This window comes from Streptopelia decaocto (genome assembly GCF_964273445.1).
Source record: "Streptopelia decaocto genome assembly, chromosome: 16".
In the NCBI taxonomy this organism is placed as follows: domain Eukaryota; kingdom Metazoa; phylum Chordata; class Aves; order Columbiformes; family Columbidae; genus Streptopelia; species Streptopelia decaocto.
The window spans coordinates 12218807-12239514 of record NC_138671.1 but is presented as its reverse complement, the minus strand read 5'-3'; the positions used below and the strand labels follow the sequence as shown (position 1 = coordinate 12239514).

The 20708-nt window shown below is 55.9% G+C and overlaps 2 protein-coding genes across 2 annotated transcripts; one reads left to right on the top strand and one right to left on the bottom strand.

Annotated features, from left to right (window-relative positions):
- Nucleotides 1-1810: 1810 nt before the first annotated feature.
- LOC309446741 (coiled-coil domain-containing protein 42-like) lies at nucleotides 1811-4796 on the bottom strand (the record flags this gene model as incomplete). Its single annotated transcript, XM_082066741.1, has 4 exons — nucleotides 4577-4796; nucleotides 3600-3821; nucleotides 2410-2568; nucleotides 1811-1954 (listed from the first exon to the last, which is right to left on the bottom strand). Exons 1-4 carry the CDS (start codon nucleotides 4703-4705, stop codon nucleotides 1811-1813), a joined length of 654 nt encoding a protein of 217 aa, XP_081922867.1. The 5' UTR covers nucleotides 4706-4796.
- Nucleotides 4797-13715: 8919 nt separating this feature from the next.
- On the top strand, nucleotides 13716-18893 carry LOC309446821 (large ribosomal subunit protein mL38-like). Its single transcript, XM_082066942.1, has 7 exons — nucleotides 13716-13797; nucleotides 15026-15201; nucleotides 15628-15750; nucleotides 15832-16024; nucleotides 16422-16494; nucleotides 17269-17498; nucleotides 18759-18893. The coding sequence occupies exons 1-7, from the start codon at nucleotides 13718-13720 to the stop codon at nucleotides 18760-18762; spliced, it is 879 nt and encodes a 292-aa protein (XP_081923068.1). The 5' UTR covers nucleotides 13716-13717; the 3' UTR covers nucleotides 18763-18893.
- The last annotated feature ends 1815 nt before the right edge of the window (nucleotides 18894-20708 follow it).

Here is a 20708-nt window from a genome sequence, read left to right as displayed (position 1 = left end):
CTTCTTGGATATTTTCACTCTTGGGGCTGTGACACCTCCCTGGGGAGCCTGTTCAGTGTCCAGCACCTCTGGGTGAAGAACCTTTTCCTCATGTCCAACCTGACCTTCCGCTGGCCCATCTTCTGCCGTTCCCTGGGCTCTGTTACTGGTCACTAGAGAGATCAGCTGAACCTCTCTGCTCTTGCTCGTGTACCACGGGGCTGCATCCCATCGGTGGGGGCATCCTCCTGCCTGCTTTGCTGGCACCTCAGCGCCTTCCCTTGAGGAGCAGCCCACTCTGCCCCTCCCTGGCAGTTATTATCCCCGCTTTACAGACTGAATACAGTGTAATCATTAAAGTGTAGGCACATGGTGGCTGCAGAAAGTTGCATCAGCCTTTACTTTTCCTTGCCAGCTGAAATGCAAACTGTCACTCATCTCCCACTGCTCCGGGGATCTATTCAGAAGAACACGAGACATGTCGTGGCCCACACTGCACTTAGATGTCAAGGTTTCAGAAAGAAATGAGCTCCACTTCCACATATAGCAGCTGAGAAACAATTACTGCCCTTGCCTCTGCAACAAAGGTTTTCACTATTGTTTTCTTCTGCACGGGCATCACACTGCACAGGGTCATTTTTCTGCTGATGGGTGGTAACTCGCTGAGCTTCAGTGGCCCAACATGGGGCTGAGCTCAAGAGGCTCGAGGGAAATTGGGTTTCCAGGATGAGATCTTGCTGAGGCCTGAACCAAAGTACCGTGTTTCTAATTGACTTTATTCCTATCAATTCGAGCCTGTAGAGAAAGTGACAGCAAAGACACAGAGGGAATGTCCTCAGTTGACTCTGCACCCAGTGCTCCCACCCTGAACTCCCCCTTCCCCTGCTGCCCCACCGAGCAGCAGCACCAGCCCTGCAGTACATCTCTTTTCCTTGTCGCTCACGAAAGCGCAGATTTGGGGAAGGGAGGGGATTAATCTGTGTCTTCCTCACTCTCAAAGGGATCAGGTGTCTGAGCAGCCTCCAGGCATTATAAACACAGACCAGCTGCACTCAGACTTTCCTGGAGGATGCATTAGCTGAATCCACTTCTCTGGGCTCAGGACAGGAAAAACCACTGGAGAGAAGGGAGCAAGTATGTGATCAATGGTCACTTTGATGCACAAATCTGTAAGCTTATGTCATTGCATCTTTGGTCCATTCAAATGTCCTCCCTAACAGACTCTGAGCCCAGCCTGAACTCCACAGTGCGACTCCAGAGCCGTTTTTAGGCCTCTTGTTTTGCATTCGTCAGGTCAGCACTCACCATGAACAGCCACATGCTTGGTGCACCCGCCTGGCTGGTTCATCCTTCACCTATATCCATTCTCCACACTTTCCAACATCTTGAGGGGGAAGGTGAGTTTCAGTACGCAGCACATGGCTGTGCAGCAAAATCCACATCTGTAGATGTGCTGGGTGTGGTGGTGGAAGATCTCTGAAGCTCTTCCAAAGCACCAGCCCCCACCCTGCTGTGACGTCCCTCTTAAACATCTCAGAGCTTAGTCTGGGTGGAAGGTCCGAATGTGAACACCAGCACTAATGCTGATTTGAAACTCTACTCCTGTCCCGGCCTGCTCTCCCTATTTTGCCTGCTTTGCTGGGATACTGTCCCCTGCAACCAGAATCCCACCTGCCAGAAAAGGCACCCCATGGCCTCTGGGGTGAAGATGCTCTGATGCTTCCAACCCTCCCAGGAAACAGAGAGACACTTCAAAATCTTTGGTTATTTTAATAGTATAAAGGGACTCAGCAACTGGGCAGGACAAAAGAGCTAGGAAGGTTTTGAACCTTCACGGACGTAACACAACACCCATAGGGCTCTCTGTCCTCCTCTTGCCCTTAATGCTCGTGCTTAGCTGCTCGCCGGTGGCTCTCCATGTCCTTCGTTTCACCTCCGTAACGATGTCTTTGAGGTCTAGGACAGACTGCTGAATCTAAGGTAGGGAAGAGAGATGGTAGAGGTCAGAGCAGGGGTGGGAACAGGAGGCAGAGAGGAGCCCATTGGCCCTTTTGGAGTGCAAATTTCACCAACCAAAGTGAGCAGGAGGATAAAGGCAATTGCCCTGCTGGATCTGCACCACCAGAATGGGCTTTTACAGGTGAGTCAGAGGGGTGAATGAAGCCAGACTGTGGCCATGGCTGGATCTGCACCCCCTGCCCCAGCCTGCCCAGCTCCCAACAGGCACCCACCCCCTGCTCTGCCTCCCGGGATGAGACAGGTTTGCCTGGTGTCCTCCGCCCATTCCCCGTGCCCAAGAGACAGCCCAGGTGGAACGGAAAGTGCCTGTTGGGCACCTTGAATTCTCTGGGCTTTCCCCTCCCTTTGGGCAGCTGAGGGTCATTACTGCTCCTTTTTCTGGGCAGGGAGGGGGGTCTGGCTTGGCTCTACCATGTCCAGCTGTCTGAGGCTGTCATCCTCCGGCACATGCACTTTTGCTTTCAGCTCCGTGTTCACGCACTGGAAGAGGCTGTGGATGGCCATCTTAATAGTCGTCAGCATGAGGCCATTCTCGGTATTCCTGTTCTGGATGTCGGCCCAGCGAGCAGTCTGAGGAGGGGAGGAGAAGGAGAAGGAGAAGGAGAGACACACAGCATGGTGATATGTCCCAGCAAAGATGCTGCTTCGGTGCTGGAGACCCTGGCTTCCACACTCCTTTGTTTTGCTAGGAAGAACCTGTCCTTGCCCAGGGCTATGCTGGAGGTGGTTCAGCTTGGTGTGGTGGAAGCAGATCCAGGAGCTACCACAGCTGCTCCTCGAGCAGCCCCATCTCTCTGCCAGCTCCTGCACTCCTCATTCTAGTGGGTGCTCCGGATACCCCGACAGTTGACACCCTGGGGGCAGCACATCCCACCACCACCCGCCCGGACCAGGCGCTTTCCAGCTTTGCCTGGTGGGACTCAACTCCTGCAGCTGGGAGTATCCAGGAAGGGAATTTGGCAAGGCCCCCTCAGAGTGATGCAGAGGGAACAGAGGCCAGCAGGGCTGCGGGCATTTCTACACATTGATGTGCCTTGTTACAGCCCAGATGACCACCAGTTTGGTCATTTTTGGACTGGTAAGGCGGGAGGAGAAGGGCTGAGCCCTGGTGTGCAGATGCTGTGCAAAGGATGAAAACAAATAAAAAATCAGCAAAACCAGCTTCACTCTGAGGCCCGAGCCATGAACAGTGGAGACCACGAGATGTTCCACACTGAAGCCCCATTACAGGGATGATGCTGCAAGGAATGGTGAATGGAAATGAGTCTGACCGGGCTACACAAACCCAACAGGCATGTGATGGAGCATGCTCGGGTTTTGTGCCAAGGCAAACCTCCCCCAAGCCTGGGTAGCAGATCTCCTTTGACTGTGAGTTCAAACAAGAAGGGAAAGATCCCGGTGGTTTTGTGAGGGCCTTGTTTTAACCCCTGACATAACCTGCTCCAGGCCTGTATGTCATTTGTCCTTCTGCAGCCCCCTGCAGGGACGAAATGAGGCATCGCCTCCAATTACAAAGTCTGCTACTGTGCCTTGCCATGACCCTGTGGCTTAACACAGCCAGGCCTTGGAGATCTTCCCCTGCCCATCCCGCAGTTCCTCACCCAGAAGCGGACATCACTTTGAGCCTGCGCAAAACGTTGTTGGAGCTGCTCCAGCTCATTTTGGTACTGCAGGGTCTCGGCTTCTTTCTCTGCCTCGTACTGATCCAGGAGCACCTCGGTTTGCTTAATCATTTCCTTGTCCTTCTCTTGTGACTGCTGCAGGTCCTTGCGCGTCCTCAGCAGCAGCTTGTAGCGGGAAATGACGTCCTGGATGTCCTCAAACTGCAGCACAAGGATCCTGGGTTTAGTAATCCCCCTGCCCTCCCCTCATGACTGCAAGTCTCATGCTGTTTGGCACCCTGTCCTGACCAGGGACAACACCCCCCCCAGCTGAAATATCTTCCCCTCTTGGCGAGCCTGTTGCCCCAGCTGGTTTGTGAGCTTGCCACATTCCCTGTTTGATGACACCCCATTGTGCCGGTCCCAGAGCTGCCACTGCCAGCAGCAAGGGGAGATGTTGAACCACTGCCCAGGTGAGAAGTGCTCTGAGAGGAAACAAAGCACAACTGCAGCTGCCAGCGCCAGGTCACCCAGCCATGGGAGTGGGGCAGCCGGACCGCAGGAGTGTGAGCGATGCAGGGAGGGACGCCCGGACACCCTTGAGAGAGGCCACAGCTTTTCTGACAGCTGCCTGGGCTCCCATTCTCGGGCAGCTTTGCACTTGCCCCAAACCATCCATGTCACATGAAACAGTGACACAAAGGGGTCCCCATTCCCCTCAGCTCTGTGCCTTTCCCCCTTCTAACACTTTTTCTTTGGTTTTCTCAAGCCTTCATCTTCTTCTCTGCTTTTCCTCCCCTCACTCTGGTCCCCTTGGCTCACCTCGCTTGCAGGGAAGCTCCTCCCATCCCACCTGAGGTCTCTGGGTTTGACCAGGTGTCGTGATTTCCCTGCACTTGCCTTATCTCCTCCAGGTTTAACATCCGCATAAAGCCCTCCCTGAGGCCATGATCTGTCTCTCTCATGTCCAGACTCACCTGTGGTGAGATCTTCACCACCTCCTCCAGGTATTTTTTGAAGATGGAGTACTTCTGCATTTCCTTGCTCAGATTCTGGTGTTCCTTTTTCAGGGCTTCCAGTTTCTTCTTAGCCCTCAAAAGCTCCATCTCCTTTTGTGTTTTCTGCTCTCTTTCTCTCACGGCTTTCTTCAGAGCTTGGACTCGCAGCTTATCATCTTCCTAGTGATGTTTCCCCCACCAATACACACACACACAGAAGGAAAGGAAGGCAAGGGAAGATGGAGCTGGGTCAGCCAGCAGCACTGGGAGGAGAAACACTGACAGGGGACAGACCAGTGCTGCAGCACCCCTGCGAACATCCTCACTCCCTGTTTAACGTGGTGTGGTACAGGCCTGCCCTGAAACTTTGCTTCCAGAGCTCCAAAATGCAGACTCTGGAGCAAACTGTTATCAGGGAGAGAAGAATCCTGAGAGTTTGCACTGTGACGGATACGGCCTCGCCTCAAAGTTCACCTCTGGAGCTCAAGACACAGACTCCGCAGTGAACGGTTATCAGGGTACAGGCTCCTGGAGAGAAGGTCAGCAGCATTCGGCTTGACATATTTCCCCAGGCAGTAAATAACAGAGTGAACCTGCCACCGAACTCTTTCAAGTCGCACTTCTCTTTGGGAAATCTAAGCATTGTTCTGCAGTAAGCAGAACCCTAAATTACTCCCCCACGCCACATGGCCACCCCTCTTGCACTGACCCTTTGCTCTTGGAGACAGGCACCTGGGACAGAACTCTGATTTTCAGACCTACTGGGATCTGCCCTTGGGAGTCACCTGCGTGTCAACAGTGGGGACAGGCTGCGATCCTTCTTGGGGGATGTTTGGGGCCCTCAGGAGATCACACTGGTACTGGACAAGCTCTCTGCTGCCCAAGCGCTATCAGGGCTTTCTGCATCTGTAGCACAAACCCCCATGCCCTGCCAGTCCTGTTCCTCACCCCTCCAGGCTCAGGGGAGGCTTGGACACAAGTGCTGGCCCGAGACAGTCTCCCAGGGGAGGGGAGAAGGTGGCGCTGTGGCTCAGGGTCACGTCAGAGGAGCTGATCAGGGCCAGGCGTACCTTTAACCTCCTCATAGATTTCTCCATGTAGGTTTTCAGCTGGTCCTCTTTGGCATGGAGTTCCCTCCACCGTTGGGCCATGTCGGCCATCTTCTCCTTGAAGGCCTGGCAGCACCAGAGCGAGCGTGACGTGGCCGCCCGCACCAGGAGCCACTCACCTGCCCATTGCTGCCCTCCAAAAAACCACAACACCCCTACCATGCCCCAGCACCCTCCCACCTTTCTCACCTCTTGCTTCTCCTCCAGAGCCTTTTGCACCTGCTTGGCTTCTTTCCTCTTCTCCTGGAGGCGAATAAATGGAGACAGGGAGCCCTCCTCTGTCAGCCTGTGCTTCCTGCCACAGAAGTTTCCACCAAGGTTACACGTTGGGTCTGGTGCCTGGGCAGGGTCTGGACTGTGTCCAGAGTGGGATGACGGGCCAGAGCAACCCAGCACCATCTCAGATCCCGTCTGGCAGCGTGGCATCCCCAGCAGGGAACGCTCTGACAGAGCAAGGGGGGCACAGGAGGAACAGGGTGGGGAAGGGAGGGAGGAGAGGAGGCTGAAGTGCTGGAGATCGGGGAGTTTGCCACCGTGGGGGAAGGAGGGATGGAGGAAACAGGAGAAGAGGATGGAGGGCATGGAGGTGGGTGGAGGAGTCCCCTCACCTGAGCAAGGGCAGGAGGTTCTGCCTGTACTGCTTGAGGAAATAGGCTGGCAGGTCCTCTTCGCCTTTGGCGGCCATCGCTTCAGCCACCAGCAGGGCCAGAAAACCCAGGTCGTCCAAAAGCAATCCGAGTGATGAAAGTGATCCAGTCACCAAACAGATCCAAGTTCCGAAAGTGATCAAACCACCAAAAGCGGTTCAACCACCAGGAGAGGTTCAACCACCAAAAGCGATCCCACCACCAAAAGTGATGCAACCACCAGTAGCGATCCCACCACCAGAAGTGGTTCAACCACCAGTAGCGATCCCACCACCAGAAGTGGTTCAACCACCAATAGCGATCCCACCACCAGAAGCGGTTTAACCACCAAAAGCGATCCCACCACCAAAAGTGATGCAACCACCAAAAGCGATCCCACCACCAAAAGTGATGCAACCACCAAGAGCGATCCCACCACCGAAAGCGATCCAACTGCCAAAATGAGTCCACCACCACAGTGATCCCACCACGGCAAGTGATCCCACCACGGCCAGTGACCAAATGGGCGAGGGACACAGGTGACAGGGGACAATATAGTGTCTCTGTTGCCCGGCAACAGCCGCCCCAGCAGCCAGCGGGCGCCGCCCTGGTCCTTTGTGATGAATCATCCACGGGATGGGAGATGATGAGGGTCCCTCCTGCCTTTCCCACTTTACCACCTACAGTGCAGCTGGTGACACCTCAAATGTTGTGGCAGGTCACTGCAGCCCGTGCCCAGATTCAAAATACAATCGCACAGGTCATGGGGAATGAAATCTCATTTCACTGAATTAAATACCCTCACTTTTAACTGCAGAGAGAATGGCTTTATCCGTGTTGTGCACTAAATCAAACTCTCCCGACGTTTCACCCTTTCCTTTCCCCATGGCACAGTTGGCCTCGGAGGCGATTCCCCTTGGTGGCAGATGTGCAGTGACTGGCTCACGAGTGCACCAGCACCTGGGAACCTGGGCTGAAAACAAGGTCAAGGTGCCTGGTTTAGGATGCCTTTCCCTGCGGTTCATCAAGCAGAAGGATGTCATTTGAGAGGGAGCTGTTCTGAAGGGATTTCTTCTGCCTCTCTTGACCGTTGGCACGAGCCAGCGGCTGCTGACCAGGAAATGTGCTCATCGCTTGCTCCCTCATCAACACTGTCCTGGCCTTTGCAGCTATAAAGACATAAACCAGAGTATGTTTCCTGTCACTGTGCAAGAAGGTGGTTCAAATGCAAAGGCTGATCTTGCCTGTGAGCAGCACGAACTGCTCTAGAGACAGCTCTTTGCTGGGGATGAAGCTGCAAGAGAGGTTCTCCAGCTGGCACGGCTGCCCCCCTTTTGAAACACGGGCAATCTTTTGCTGGCATCCCGTCCCTCAGCCTGATGGCTCGGACATCTCCCCTGATGCTTCAGAAACGGTGCTGCTGGCTACACAGCCATTGCAAGATCCTTTTGCACTGAGAACTGAAGTTGCTCCATAGCTGAAAGGGAGACCCCAACTCAGAAAGCAGGGCTGCCATGATTCCTCTGAGAGTGAACCCCACATCCCAAAGAAAGCCGGTCCTTAGAGATGGCCAAGTTTGGAGCAGCGCTGTCACACGTGAGCTGCGAGTCACACAAGGAAGAGTTCCAGAGGACGGAGCGTGTCCCCAGATGGTCTTTGCCAGCGCTGACTGAGGAAGAGGCGTCCTGTCCAGGGACCTCTGCACAGACATCTCCAGGCAGAGCAAGACACTGGGGGGCAACAGCCCCTCTCACACCCCAGTTTTGCACCCCAAGTGGCCGCACGGCAATGGGCAAGCCTTCATCCGGGCCAGAGATGCTGGATCCAGAAGCCATGGCTTGCTCCTGGGAGGGTCTTTTTGTGTCAGAACCTCCTGTGTTTCGCCACGCATTTTTCACTGTCAATGACTTTCATTTCTTTTCCCTCTACGCTCTCCTCCGGTTTTGCCGTGGAGAGCAGATGCCAACAGTCTATTCCAGCCTTACGGGATCCTGCAGACTTCTCCTTTGCTGTCTGTGGTGCTGGTGATTGCCTTCTGCTGCCCCTGGTTCATGTTGAAGACTCATTCCTGGCAGACGTGGTTGGTGCTGCTGAGCAACACTCTTGGCTTTTTGCTAGTGCCCAGTAGGACACCTACAAGAAAGCAGGTGTCAAAAACCTCTCAGTTCTTGTGTTGAATGGGGTTGTGAGGAATCATTTAACTTCTCATTTTCATCCTGAGCTCCTGGGGTTTTTGTAAGATCGGCCTCAAAAAGGGCCGGGTCTGTCCTGGGGGGAGGTGGGGAGGGCACTAAATTCAGCTCAGTGCGCAGAAAGCAGGGGCCGTACCGGGAACCGCGAGGGGCCCGGCCAGCGCCTCGTGTCCCGGGGGCCCTGCCTGACTTTCTGTGCCCTAATGGGGTGCGAAGCGGAGCAGGGGACAGGGAGCCGGGTGAAGAGGGTCCTGTGGGACCCCAAAACCCTCCCCACCCATCGTGCTGGTCCTCATTGCATCACCCCGTCCCTGCCGCTCCCTGCACGGGGCAGCTGGTATCAGAGCAGTGTCCCCTCCCCAAACCTGCTGCACCCCAGCGCTTTGAGCACCCTGGATGGTCCAAAATGTCCTTTGCAGTCTGAGCTGGCCCTGCCTGGGCTGGAGAAATGTACCCCGAGAAGGGACAGAAATGGAAACGATTGCAGAACACAAATTCCCATTGAGAACAACCTGCAGCGCTGGGTACCCCAATACCCGCCAGAGCTGGGCTTCGAGCATCCACTGGTGTGGAATGCAGCCAGATCTCCAGTGATGGGGAGGCTGCCAGGATGGGACTCCAAAAACCATCCATGACCCATCTGACACCCCGCAGATGTGCACCCCCAGCAACACGCCAGCCACGCCGCCCAACTTCCCCGACGCTCTGGCCACGTTCTCCAAGCTGCGAACCCCCGAGAGCTGCAGAGCAGCAACAGCCCCATCGCTCCATGGCCTGTGCCCCCGGGAGCTTCAGCCCCTTCTGGGCCTCCTCGCCCCACAACCCCCAGCCCGCCTGGCTGCCCCCTCCTCACCCACCGCCCACGGCCTCCACCACCCCCTGCCCCCAGAAAGCCACGGCCACCATGGACGGCCAGAGACCAGACTGGGCTGGCGGAGGTGGGGGGGTCAGGGGGTCCCGGGCCAGGGCGTTGGGAGCGGGGGCTCCCCTGAGAATCGCACTGGAAGAATTTTCTAGGTATTGTTTCTAGGGTGGGGGGCACACACTGCTGGGGAGGGCACTGGCCCTTGAGAGCCTCTAGATGGTCTTTTTTCCCCTCATTTTTTAAAAATATGTATCTAATGTACATAAATATCCTAGTGCCGAAAGTGATCAGTCACCAAAAGAGACCAAAGTGATTCCATCACCACAGTGATCCCACCACGGCCGGTGACCAAATGGGCGAGGGGCACAAGTGACAGGGGACAATATCTGTAAAGGGGTGACACAGAGCGTCAGCGAGATGGTGCAGATCTGAACCCCAGGGCCCCCCATCGCTAACAAGGCCCCCCCCACACACCCACCAGGGCTGGTCGAGCACGCCCTGGTGAAGGCTCTCAGTGTTATTTGAAAATGCTCATTCAAAATGGGCTTTTAAGAGGTTGTTTCCTCAGACTGCTGTTAGTTTGGGGGAGGACGGCTCCATAAGCGCCCAGGCTGTGCTGTAACAGCTCCCAGACCAGTGCCGGGACCCAGCAGGAGCCCACGGGCACAGCTCGTTCACCGGCCCTGCGCCTCCCCCCAGGGCTGCGTCACGGCTCCCCAGCCCCCGCACGGGCCATTTCTCACTGAGGAGCTGATGGGAGACCCAGGTGACGGAGCTGTCCCACTGGCACTGGTGAAACGCCAGCCCTGCCGGGGTCATGGCATCCTCGTGCTTTCTGTACAAGTCAAACGTGCTCAAGGTTCGCAGCTTGAGCCTGTGGCTGGAAACAAGACGCAAGCACAAGAGCTGAGGTGATTCTCTTTTCTTGCAGGCAACTACTTCCCCACAGGAGATCACCCAGGGAAATGCGTGGGGAGGAAAAAACAGCCTGGACACTTCACTTGGGATTGTTGTTTTCTGGAAGAAGGCCTTTAAAAACCAGAAGAACATCCCGGAACAATCTCCAGACCCAAGGACCTGGGGCAACTGATTTCTGCCCTCAAGTTCTGGCTTCATCCTTCCAGGTCAAACTGGCAGTTTCTCCAACCACCGTGTGTGGTTTTTGGCTCCAGAGAAGGACGAGTATTTCCTTCCCAGCTCCATCAGCCTCCCTCGTGCCACGACCCCATGAAGGGGACCCCTCCCCGTGCTCCTCCAGAGCCCAGAGCCTCGCAGTCTGAGCAAGACCCGCAGGGGAAGCCTCCAGGAGCGTCCCTGCCTGGGGAAAGAGCCAGCGGGGACCGGACGGCACAGGATGGGGACACCACAAAGCCAGGGCAAACGGGCTTTAGCTCACCTGCCAGCATCCCAAGCCTCCGGAGACACAGGTACAAGCGCAGTTTCCCCTGACCCTGACCCTGACCCCGACCCTGACCCCGACCCTGTGAAGTGTCCAGGCTGTTTTTCCTCCCCACGCGTTTCCCTGGGTGATCTGCTCTGTGACCCTGCGTGAGCAGGGGGTGCACTGGGGGATCTGCAGAGGTCCCTTCGGCCCCCACCAGGCTGGGATTCGGTGACTCTGCACTGCGGGTCCCCAGCACCCCCAGGATGTTCCACAGCCCACAGGAACTGCAGCTTTTCCTTTTGGGGCCGGTTTCTGAAAACCCCCCGGCTCTTGTGCTGGGCTTCACCTCCCGCCCGGGTACCCCGGGGTGACAGCGGGGCCGCTCCGGTCCCTCCCGCGGGCTCTGCCCGGTCGGAGCAGCAAGGCCGGCGGTGGGGAGGGGTTCCCGGGGAGGGCAGAGCCCGTCCCGCGGGGCTGCGGGGACGTTTCTAGGCAGGCTCCGCGCTAAACAGCCCCGTTGCTGCGGCAGCGGGGCCTTCCCAGCCCGGCGCTGCGGTGGACACACCCGCTGCTACGGCTGCGGGGCCTTCCAGGCCGGACCCCGCGCGGCGCAGCCCCTGTCGCTATGGGAACGGGGCCCTTCCAGTGCGGGCGGCGCGCAGCATGGCGGGGCCCTGGCGAGCGCGGCGCTGTGCGGCGTCCGGAGCGGGCGGCGTTCGGCACGGCCGGTGAGTCCCGGGCCGGGAGCCCCGGTTCCCCGGGGGCAGCGGGAGCCGCTCGGGGCGGGCGGGGAGAGCGCTCGGGCGGCTGAACTCCTGGCGTGGCCGCCCGGGGAGCGGGGGCGGCTCCGGCTCTGCCCGGGCTCTCTCGGCCTCGTCTCTTGCGCTCTGGAGAAAGCGGGAACTCTGGAAACGGAGAGATGGACGGAACAGCAGAGGCGATGCTGCTGTTGGGCGGCATTCTTTATTTCATCGGCGCTGGGCAGCACTGGTAGAGTCCTGCATCTGGGCAGGAACAACCCAGGTTGCAGTAGAAGTTGGGGAACGAGCTGTTGGAGAGCAGAGTAGGGCAAAGGGAGCTGGGGGTCCTGGGGACAGCAGGGTGACCATGAGCCAGCACTGGGCCCTTGTGGCCAGGAAGCCAATGGGACCTGGGGTGGGTTAGAAGGGGGTGGTCAGTAGGTCAGAGAGGTTCTCCTGCCCCTCTGCTCTGCCCTGGGGAGACCACACCTGGAATATTGTGTCCAGTTGTGGCCCCTCAGTTCCAGCAGCACAGGGAACAGCGAGTTGAGAGTGCGTGGGTCAGGATCGAGGGGCAGACTGGCAGGGGTGACACTGCTGTAGGTGTCTATTACAGGCCACCGGATCAGGCTGAGGAAGTTGATGAGGCCTCTATGGGCAGCTGAGAGTGGCCTCACCGTCTCAGGCCCTGGTTGTTGTGGGGGATTTTAACTTCCCTGATGTTTGCTGGAAGGACCATTCAGCCAGCCAGCCACAGGCCAGGAGGTTCCTCCGGTGCACTGACGAGAACTTTCTCATGCAGATGGTGGAGGAGCTGACCAGGAGAGGATCTCATTCTCACTAACAAGGAGGGTCTGGTTGAAGCGGTAAAGGTTGAGGGCTGCTTGGGTTGCAGTGACCACAAGATAGTGGAGTTCAGCATCTTGTGTGGTAGGACCAGGGCAATAAGTAGAATTGCAACCCTGGACTTTAGCAGAGCAAACTTTGGCCTTTTCAAGCAATTGCTGGGGGAAATCCCATGGGCAAGACTGCTTGAAGGAAAAGGGGCCCAAGATAGCTGGGTGGCATTCAGGGATTGCTTCTTCCACGCTCAGGATCAGAGCATCCCCACACGTAGGAAGTCAAGGAAGGGAGCCAGGAGGCCTAGGTGGTTGAATAGGGATCTGTTGGGTATGCTCAAGCAGAAGAGGAGAGTTTACAGGTCATGGAAGCAGGGGCTGGCCACTTGGGAAGAATATAAGGCTGCTGTTAGAGGATGTAGGAAGGCAGCTAGGATAGCCAAGGCCTCCTTAGAATTACAGCTGGCGAGAGGGGTCAAGGACAGCAAAAAGAGCTTTTTCAAATACATAGCAGATAAAACTAACAGCAGAGGCAATGTAGGCCCACTGAGGAATGGGGTGGGTGCCCTGGTGGCAGAAGATACAGAGAAGGCAGAATTACTGAATGCCTTCTTTGTCTCTGTCTGCTCTGCCGGAGGCTGTCCTGGGGAGCCCTGTACCCCTGAGACCCCGGATGAAGCCAGGGCAATGGAGGAGTTGGCTTCAGTCTATGAGGACTGGGTGAGGGAGCAATTAAGTAGTCTGGACATCCATAAATCTATGGGTATGGATGGGATGCACCCGCGGGTGCTGAGGGAGCTGGCTGAGGTCATTGCTGGACCGCTCTCCATCATCTTTGCCAAGTCTTGGGAAACGGGAGAGGTGCCCGAGGATTGGAGGAAAGCAAATGTCACTCCAGTCTTCAAAAAGGGCAAGAAGGGGGACCCGGGTAATTATAGACCGGTCAGCATCACCTCCATCCCTGGGAAACTGATGGAACGACTTCTCCTTGGTGCCATCTCAAGGCATATCAGGGATAAGAGGGTTATTAGGGGCAGTCAGCATGGCTTTACCAAGGGTAAGTCATGCTTGACCAACCTCATAGCCTTTTATGAGAATGTAACACGGTGGATGGATGATGGCAGAGCGGTGGATGTGGTCTACCTTGACTTCAGCAAAGCGTTTGACACAGTCTCCCACAGCATCCTAGTTGCTAAGCTGAGGAGGTGCGGTCTGGACAATAGAGTAGTGAGGTGGGTTGCAAACTGGCTTAGGGAGAGAAGCCAGAGAGTGGTAGTCAATGGTGCGGAGTCTAGTTGGAGGCCAGTATCTGGTGCAGTGCCTGTTGCCTCTCAGGAGGCAGTGACGACCTGGTTCAGGGACAGCATGGCGACCACGCTCTGGTCGCTCGGCTCATCAGCACGCAGACACCAATGTGGTGGACGGCAGAAGAGGTTTATTTGCAGGTAACACAGGTTTATATACCTTGAGTCTACAACGTCACTTCCGTTTTGCTTACATCACGCATTCCTACCTGTCTAGGGAGGGGCCACTACCTTCCCGTACATCGCGAGATCTTCCGGCCGCCAGACCCTAACTACCTACAAGTGCCTCAGGGGGCAGTACTGGGGCCAGTATTATTCAATATATTCATTAACGATTTAGACGAGGGAATAGAGTGCACTATCAGCAGGTTTGCTGATGACACTAAGCTGGGAGGAGTGGCTGACACTGGAAGCTGTGCTGCCATCAGAGACCTGGACAGTCTGGAGAGATGGGCGGGGAATAACCTGATGAAATTTAACAAAGGAAAGTGTAGAGTCCTGCATCTGGGCAGGAACAACCCCAGGTTCCAGGATAGGCTGGGGAATGACCTATTAGAGAGCAGTGTAGGGGAAAGGGACCTGGGGGTTGTGGTGGACAACAGGATGACCATGAGCCAGCACTGTGCCCTTGTGGCCAGGAAGGCCAATGGCATCCTGGGGTGTATTACAAGGGGGTGGTCAGTAGATCGAGAGAGGTTCTCCTTCCCCTCTACTCCGCCTGGTGAGACCACATCTGGAATATTGTGTCCAGTTCTGGGCCCCTCAGTTCCAGAAGGACAGGGAACTGCTGGAGAGGGTCCAGCGTAGGGCAACAAAGATGATTAAGGGAGTGGAGCATCTCCCTTATGAAGAAAGGCTGAGGGAGCGGGGTCTCTTTAGTTTGGAGGAGACTGAGGGGTGACCTTATTAATGTTTATGAATATATAAAGGGTGAGTGCCACGAGGATGGAGCCAGGCTCTTCTCGGTGGCAAACAATGATAGGACAAGGGGTAATGGGATCAAGCTGGAACACAGGAGGTTCCACTTAAATTTTAGAAGAATCTTCTTCTCAGTGAGGGTGATGGAGCACTGGAACAGGCTGCCCAGGGGGTTGTGGAGTCTCTTTCTCTGGAGACATTCAAACCCGCCTGGACACTTCCTGTGTAACCTCATCTGGGTGTTCCTGCTCCGGCGGAGGGATTGAACTGAATGACCTTTCCAGGTCCCTTCCAACCCCTGACATTCTGGGATTCTGTGGATCATCCTCCCCTCGTTTTGCAGGTGCTCAGAAAGCATTTACCGTGTCATTGGTTAACGATGGGTGCGTCTCTTGTAAGTGAATCAAGGTGTACATGAATTGAGCAGCTTCTCTTCACTCTCCATTCCCAGCTGCGCTCTCTCGCAGGCAGCCCCGCTGGGGCTGATGCCCAACGAGGATATTGACGTCGGCAACGTAGAAGTGCTGGAAAAATCCCGCAGTTTCAGTCGGTCCTTGAGGCTGGCGGAGAAGGAGCAGGGAGCCGCGCTGGGGGCAGCCGGCCCGGCAGCACAGCAGCCCCAGCCAGGTACTCGCCCAAGGAGCTGCGCCGTGCGGGGTTTTGCTGCTGGAGGTCAAGAAAGCTGTTGCTGGGGCTGCATTTTGCCCCAAACTGCGCCCTGTAAAGAGCTGATGAGGGTTTTGGCACAAGGTTGGCCCTTTCCCGATGTAGAGGTTTGCAGCAAATAACCCAGTTTGGCTGCAGAGCAGCCGCACAGACCAGAGCTGCTTCTCGGCTGGGAAAGCGCAGGGTCTGGGGTGCGATGAGCTGGGGGGGAGGAGGCGGCAGACGCGTGGAGGTGCCGAGGGAAGGCAGAGGTGTAGATTCGAGTCTGTGCTGTCTTGGAGTTTGCGTCTCTTTCACAGCCTCTCTAACGCTCTGCAGGCGTTTTGTGTTTGGGTGTTTGGGTATTGGAATTTATCACGTATGTGATTTTTTCACCCCTGTCTGAAGAGCCAAAGACCGACATCAGCCGTGAGAAGCTGCTGCGGGCAAAGCAAATCAAGGCAAGAAAGAAGATCCTGAGGGAGAAGCGTCAGAATGCGGCGATGGAAAGCGCAGCGCGGCTGTGGACAGGTCTGTGTCCCGCCACCCCCTCCCCACCCCAGCCGCGCTGGGTCCCCCGGTGTCACCTCCAGCGTTTCCCTCTCCTCGCAGCGCTGATCCCCCTCGACGAGGTCAGAGCTGAGTGGGAGAAGAGCAGCGGCCCGTTCCACAAGCAGCGCGTGGCCGAGCACTGCGCGGTGTTTCGTGACTTGTTCCGAGGGGCCACGTTCCCCCCCGGGTCACCTGGAGGGTGCAGTACAGCCAGGAAGACGAGCACGCCGTGCCGGTCTGCTATGGGAACACGGTGACTCCATCAGAGGAGTGTGGGGGGAGCGGGGCACAGCCTTGGCCCCACGGGAAGCCTCTGTGTTTTTCTCAGACGCTCCTGATGGGCATTGTCTGCCCCGGGGGATTTTGTTTGGAAGGGTATTTCCTCTGTGATGATCAAAACTTGTTTCTTGGACGTGATAAAGACAGAGCTTTGCAACAGGATGGCTGTCTGTCAGCAGGCTGATGTTTATTGGGGCTCTGGGGGCTCTCAGGTGGAGCTGGATGACTTGGTGTCGTGGCCATGCCTGGTCTGTGCTGGGTCCTGCCCGTGCCCGTGGCCGGTTCGTGTTCTTTGCCGTGGAAATCATGACCTGGTCTTAATGGAATCTGTAGTTTCAGTGATTGACATTCTGTTTGTGTTCCTCATTCAGGCTTCCAGTTCCCCCGCAGTGTCATCCGAGGCAGATAAAGGCTCCCTGCGGACTGCGCTGCCCACAAATCCAGGTGAGTAGCAGGTTCTTGACAAAGAACGTGTTTAAACAGGATCTTTTCCCTCTGCTGTTGGTTTGCTCCTGTTTCTTTTGGCTGCACAGGCAGAGACAATGCCGTATCATCTGAGTAGGGATGTGTTACGTACGCAGGAAAGATTGTAGCCTCCCCAAAGCTCTAGCAGTTGAGAGATGAGACAGGACCGGTGTCGCAGTGTAGTGGAAGCAATTCCCTGACTCCCGTCTTTATTTCCCCCCCCGACTCCTCTCCCTCAGCAGTCTGCCTGGCAGGTGCATTCGCTGCCACTGCTCGCTCTGGGAAACCGAGGTATGGTGAAGCAGCTGACTGAGAAGTCCCTTTAATCTTGGAATTACATCTGTTGAGTTCTTTGCTCCTCATTTGAAGCTCAGTCCTATAAGAATGAGTTACTCTTCTGCTAGGAAAGGATTGCTGGGTGGTCTTGAGCTGCCCCGTTGGTTCGAAGCGGGTCTGGGGGTTCTCACTTTGGGGTTGATGCAAACACCGGCCTCAAGATGTGCCAGGGGAGGTTCAGATTGGACATTAGGAAACATTTCTTCCTGGAAAGGGTTGTACAGTACTGGAACAGGCTGCCCAGGGCAGTGGTGGAGTCACCATCCCGGAAAGAGTTTAAAAGACGTGTAGATGAGGTTCTTGTGGACAGCGGTTAGTGCCAGAGTTGGGTTGTGGTTGGACTCGATGATCTTGAGTGTCTCTTCCAACCCAAACGATTCTGTGCTCCTCTCATGAAGTCGCCTTTCTCTGTTGCAGATGGACGTTGCAGAGACGCGCGCTCGCAGTACCTGCGCTGGCTGGAGCGAGTACCGCACGGCAGAGCCGGCTGCTGGGCTCGGGGAAAGCCCTGGCGGAGCGGGCAGAAGCTCCTTCAACAGAGCTCGGAATAAGGGTTTGCTGAGACAGTTCTGTGGGTTCTCTGGTGCTCCTGCCAGTGGCTTCTTCACGCCCATGTTCTGGGTCCTGCTAAAGATGCGGGAGTTCAGGTGTTGCTGCAGTTTGGCTTTCAAAACGCTGAGTGTGATGTTTTTTTCCCAGTGAAAGCAGCCTCTGCTGTCTGTTTGCTTGTCAAACAGGGCGTAGGTTACGTCACAACGTAGCCCAGAGTGATGTGCAATCCTGGGGGAATCTGCTGGCCCTAAGAGAGGGAAATGAACGGATATATAGTGAAGTAAACTTGTGTGTGTTCAGGACGAACATCCCAGGCAACGACATGCAGTCAGGTAAGGAGATCTGCCATGACCTGCTCCCCTTTCCCGCCGCGGGCACTGGCTGCCATCGCTTCATCTTCCTGCTCTTCAAGCCAGAACCGCCCCATCGATTCCAGCGAGGATGTTGGGCCCAGGCCCTGGTCACTGAGGCTGTTGCTGGGCGGTTCACGCTCTCTTGGCCAGGCTGTTCTTGCGTGTTCTGATGACAAGGTCATTACTGCTGGAGGAGAGCAAGTTCCTTGGAGTCTGCAGGGTTGTTCAGGGCTGCTCTGAGATTGTGTGTCGCCTGAAGCCACAGCCCCAGCCCTGCAAGCACTGTGCTGTCCTGTTGCTTTAAACCAGGCTGTTAAGAAAGTGGGTTTTTTTCCTGCCTGGAGCAGAAATGTGCAGAGGGCTGGAGAAGCTGGGAGAAGTTTTGATGTGCCTTGGTTTTCCACCTCTGTTTCACAGACTCTGGGGTGCTGTGGGGAAGTAGTTGCCTGCCAGAGTGCTGCAAGAAGAGAGAATCACCTCAGCTCTTGTGCTTGCGTCTTGTTTCCAGCCACAGGCTCAAGCTGTGAACCTTGAGCACGTTTGACTTGTACAGAAAGCACAAGGATGCCGTGACCCCGGCAGGGCTGGCGTTTCACCAGTGCCAGTGGGACAGCTCCGTTACCTGGGTCTCCCATCAGCTCCTCAGTGAGAAATGGCCCGTGCGGGGGCTGGGGAGCCGTGACGCAGCCCTGGGGGGAGGCGCAGGGCCGGTGAATGAGCTGTGCCCGTGGGCTCCTGCTGGCTCCCGGCACTGGTCTGGGAGCTGTTACAGCACAGCCTGGGCGCTTATGGAGCCGTCCTCCCCCAAACTAACAGCAGTCTGAGGAAACAACCTCTTAAAAGCCCATTTTGAATGAGCATTTTCAAATAACACTGAGGGCCTTCACCAGGGCGTGCTCGACCAGCCCTGGTGGGTGGGTCGGGGGGGGCTTGTTAGCGACGGGGGGCCCTGGGTTTCGGATCTGCACCATCTCGCTGACGCTCTGTGTCACCCCTTTACAGATAGGAGAGAGCCCGTCGTTGAATTTGTGTGGCCGCCCGTTTACCATCCTCCCCAGGTGAAGTTCCCGCGCCACCAGCCCCTGAGGACCTGGACAGATAGCGAGACACCAAGGAGCCCACGTACGGCATTTCCTAGGGCCGGGCCTCCCCTCGAGGTGCCCTGCTCTGCGCTGGCGGGAAGGGCTGGGCTTATCCTTCCTGTATTTTGACTCTGGGGACTGTGGCCCCCGCAGGGTGGCGGGACAGGACGATGGACCCTCCTGCCTCGTGCTGGCATCTCGGGGCAGAGGCGCTTTGTGCCGAGCGTCCTCTCCATCACCTGCTTTTTCCTGGGGAGCAGAGCCCGACCCCCCTGGCTCCAACTTTCAGGCAGTTCAGAGATCAGAAGGTCTCCCCTCAGCTCCTGTTCTCCAGCTGAACCCCCCAGGTCCCTCAGCCGCTCCCATCACACTTGTGCTCCAGCCCCTCACCAGCTCCATTCCCTTCTCTCAACTCGCTCCAGCACCTCAAGGCCTTTCTTGGCGTGAGGAGCCCAAAACTGCCCCAGGATTCGAGGTTTTTCCTCCCCAGGTCCCAGCACAGGGATGGTCACTGCCCTGGGCCAACTGGCCACACCAGTGCTGGTACCAGCCAGGATGCTGGTGGCCTCTTGGCCACCTGGCCACACGCTGGCTCATGTTCAGCCACTGTCACCAACACCCCCAGGTCCTTTTTCCACCAGGCACTTTCCAGCCGCTCTTCCCCAGCCTGCAGCGTTCATGGGGTTGTTGTGACCCAGGTGCAGGACCCAGCACTTGGCCTTGTAGAACCTCAGAAAATGGGCCTCAGCTCATTGATCCAGCTGGTCCATATCCCTCTGTATGGCAATCTCACCCCCCAGCAGATCAACTTTCCCACCCAACTTGGTGTTGTCTGCAAACTTACTGAGGGTTCACTCGATCTCCTTGTCCAGATCATTGATAAAGAGATTAAACAGAACCGGCCCCAGTACTGAGCCCTGGGGACACCACTCAAGACCAACCACCAATCCTGCCAGGTTCAAAAACCTGCCTGTGCAGCACACAGGTCTCTCCTGGGCGCAGCCCCTCAGCACGGGGCTCAGCAGCGGCCGGGGAAATAAAATATCCCCAGGTCTCCCTACTCTTTTTTTTTTTTTAAATTTAGCATGAGCAGTTTCCAAAGCTGCTTTTCTCTCATACGGCTGCCCCTGGAAGGGCCTGGAATCCAAGTGTTCCAGCAGCTTTTCATGACTCTTCCCAGTCACATCTGACCTTTTACAAAACAAAAATAACAAGGTGACAGTCGCATCCTAGTTTTATTACAACTGACCTGCAGGCAGGAGACAGAACCATTACAGAAACACTTCGATCCGTGTGTAATGTGTTAAATAGAGGAGGAAGTCAAACCAGGATACCGGATAAAATATTCTGAAGCTCTTTGGAGCAGTTGTGTTCCTGAGCTCCACTTTACAGACAATAAGGCAACATCCCTGCACATCAGCTTTTTTTATAGTTTTTATACATTTTTCTATGGTACAAGAAAAAAATAACCAGAGTTCACAATGTACAGTTCTTACACTATTTTCACAGCTTCTGGACACTATATACCTTTTTTTTTTTTTTTAATAAAGATACATTGCAATAAATGGTGCACCCTTAGTAGTTTATAATAACCTGTGTTTAATAAGCTAAACCTGTCCTTCTGTACTGTCACCCATGCCACAGCACCTCAACCCTGACTTTGTCACTCAGGCTCAAAGCTTCACGTTTCCATTTCCCATCCATCGAAAACAAACGTTGTGCTGGTAACGAGGAGCTCGGGACGGGGCGGGCGGCACAGCACCCCGGCCCTGCCGAAAGAGCGAGTGAGGCAGTTGCTTTGGAGGGACGTTGCTTTTTGGGAGGCTCCATGTCAGTGCCAGCCCCCGAAAAGGGTTTTGGGCTCCCTGTG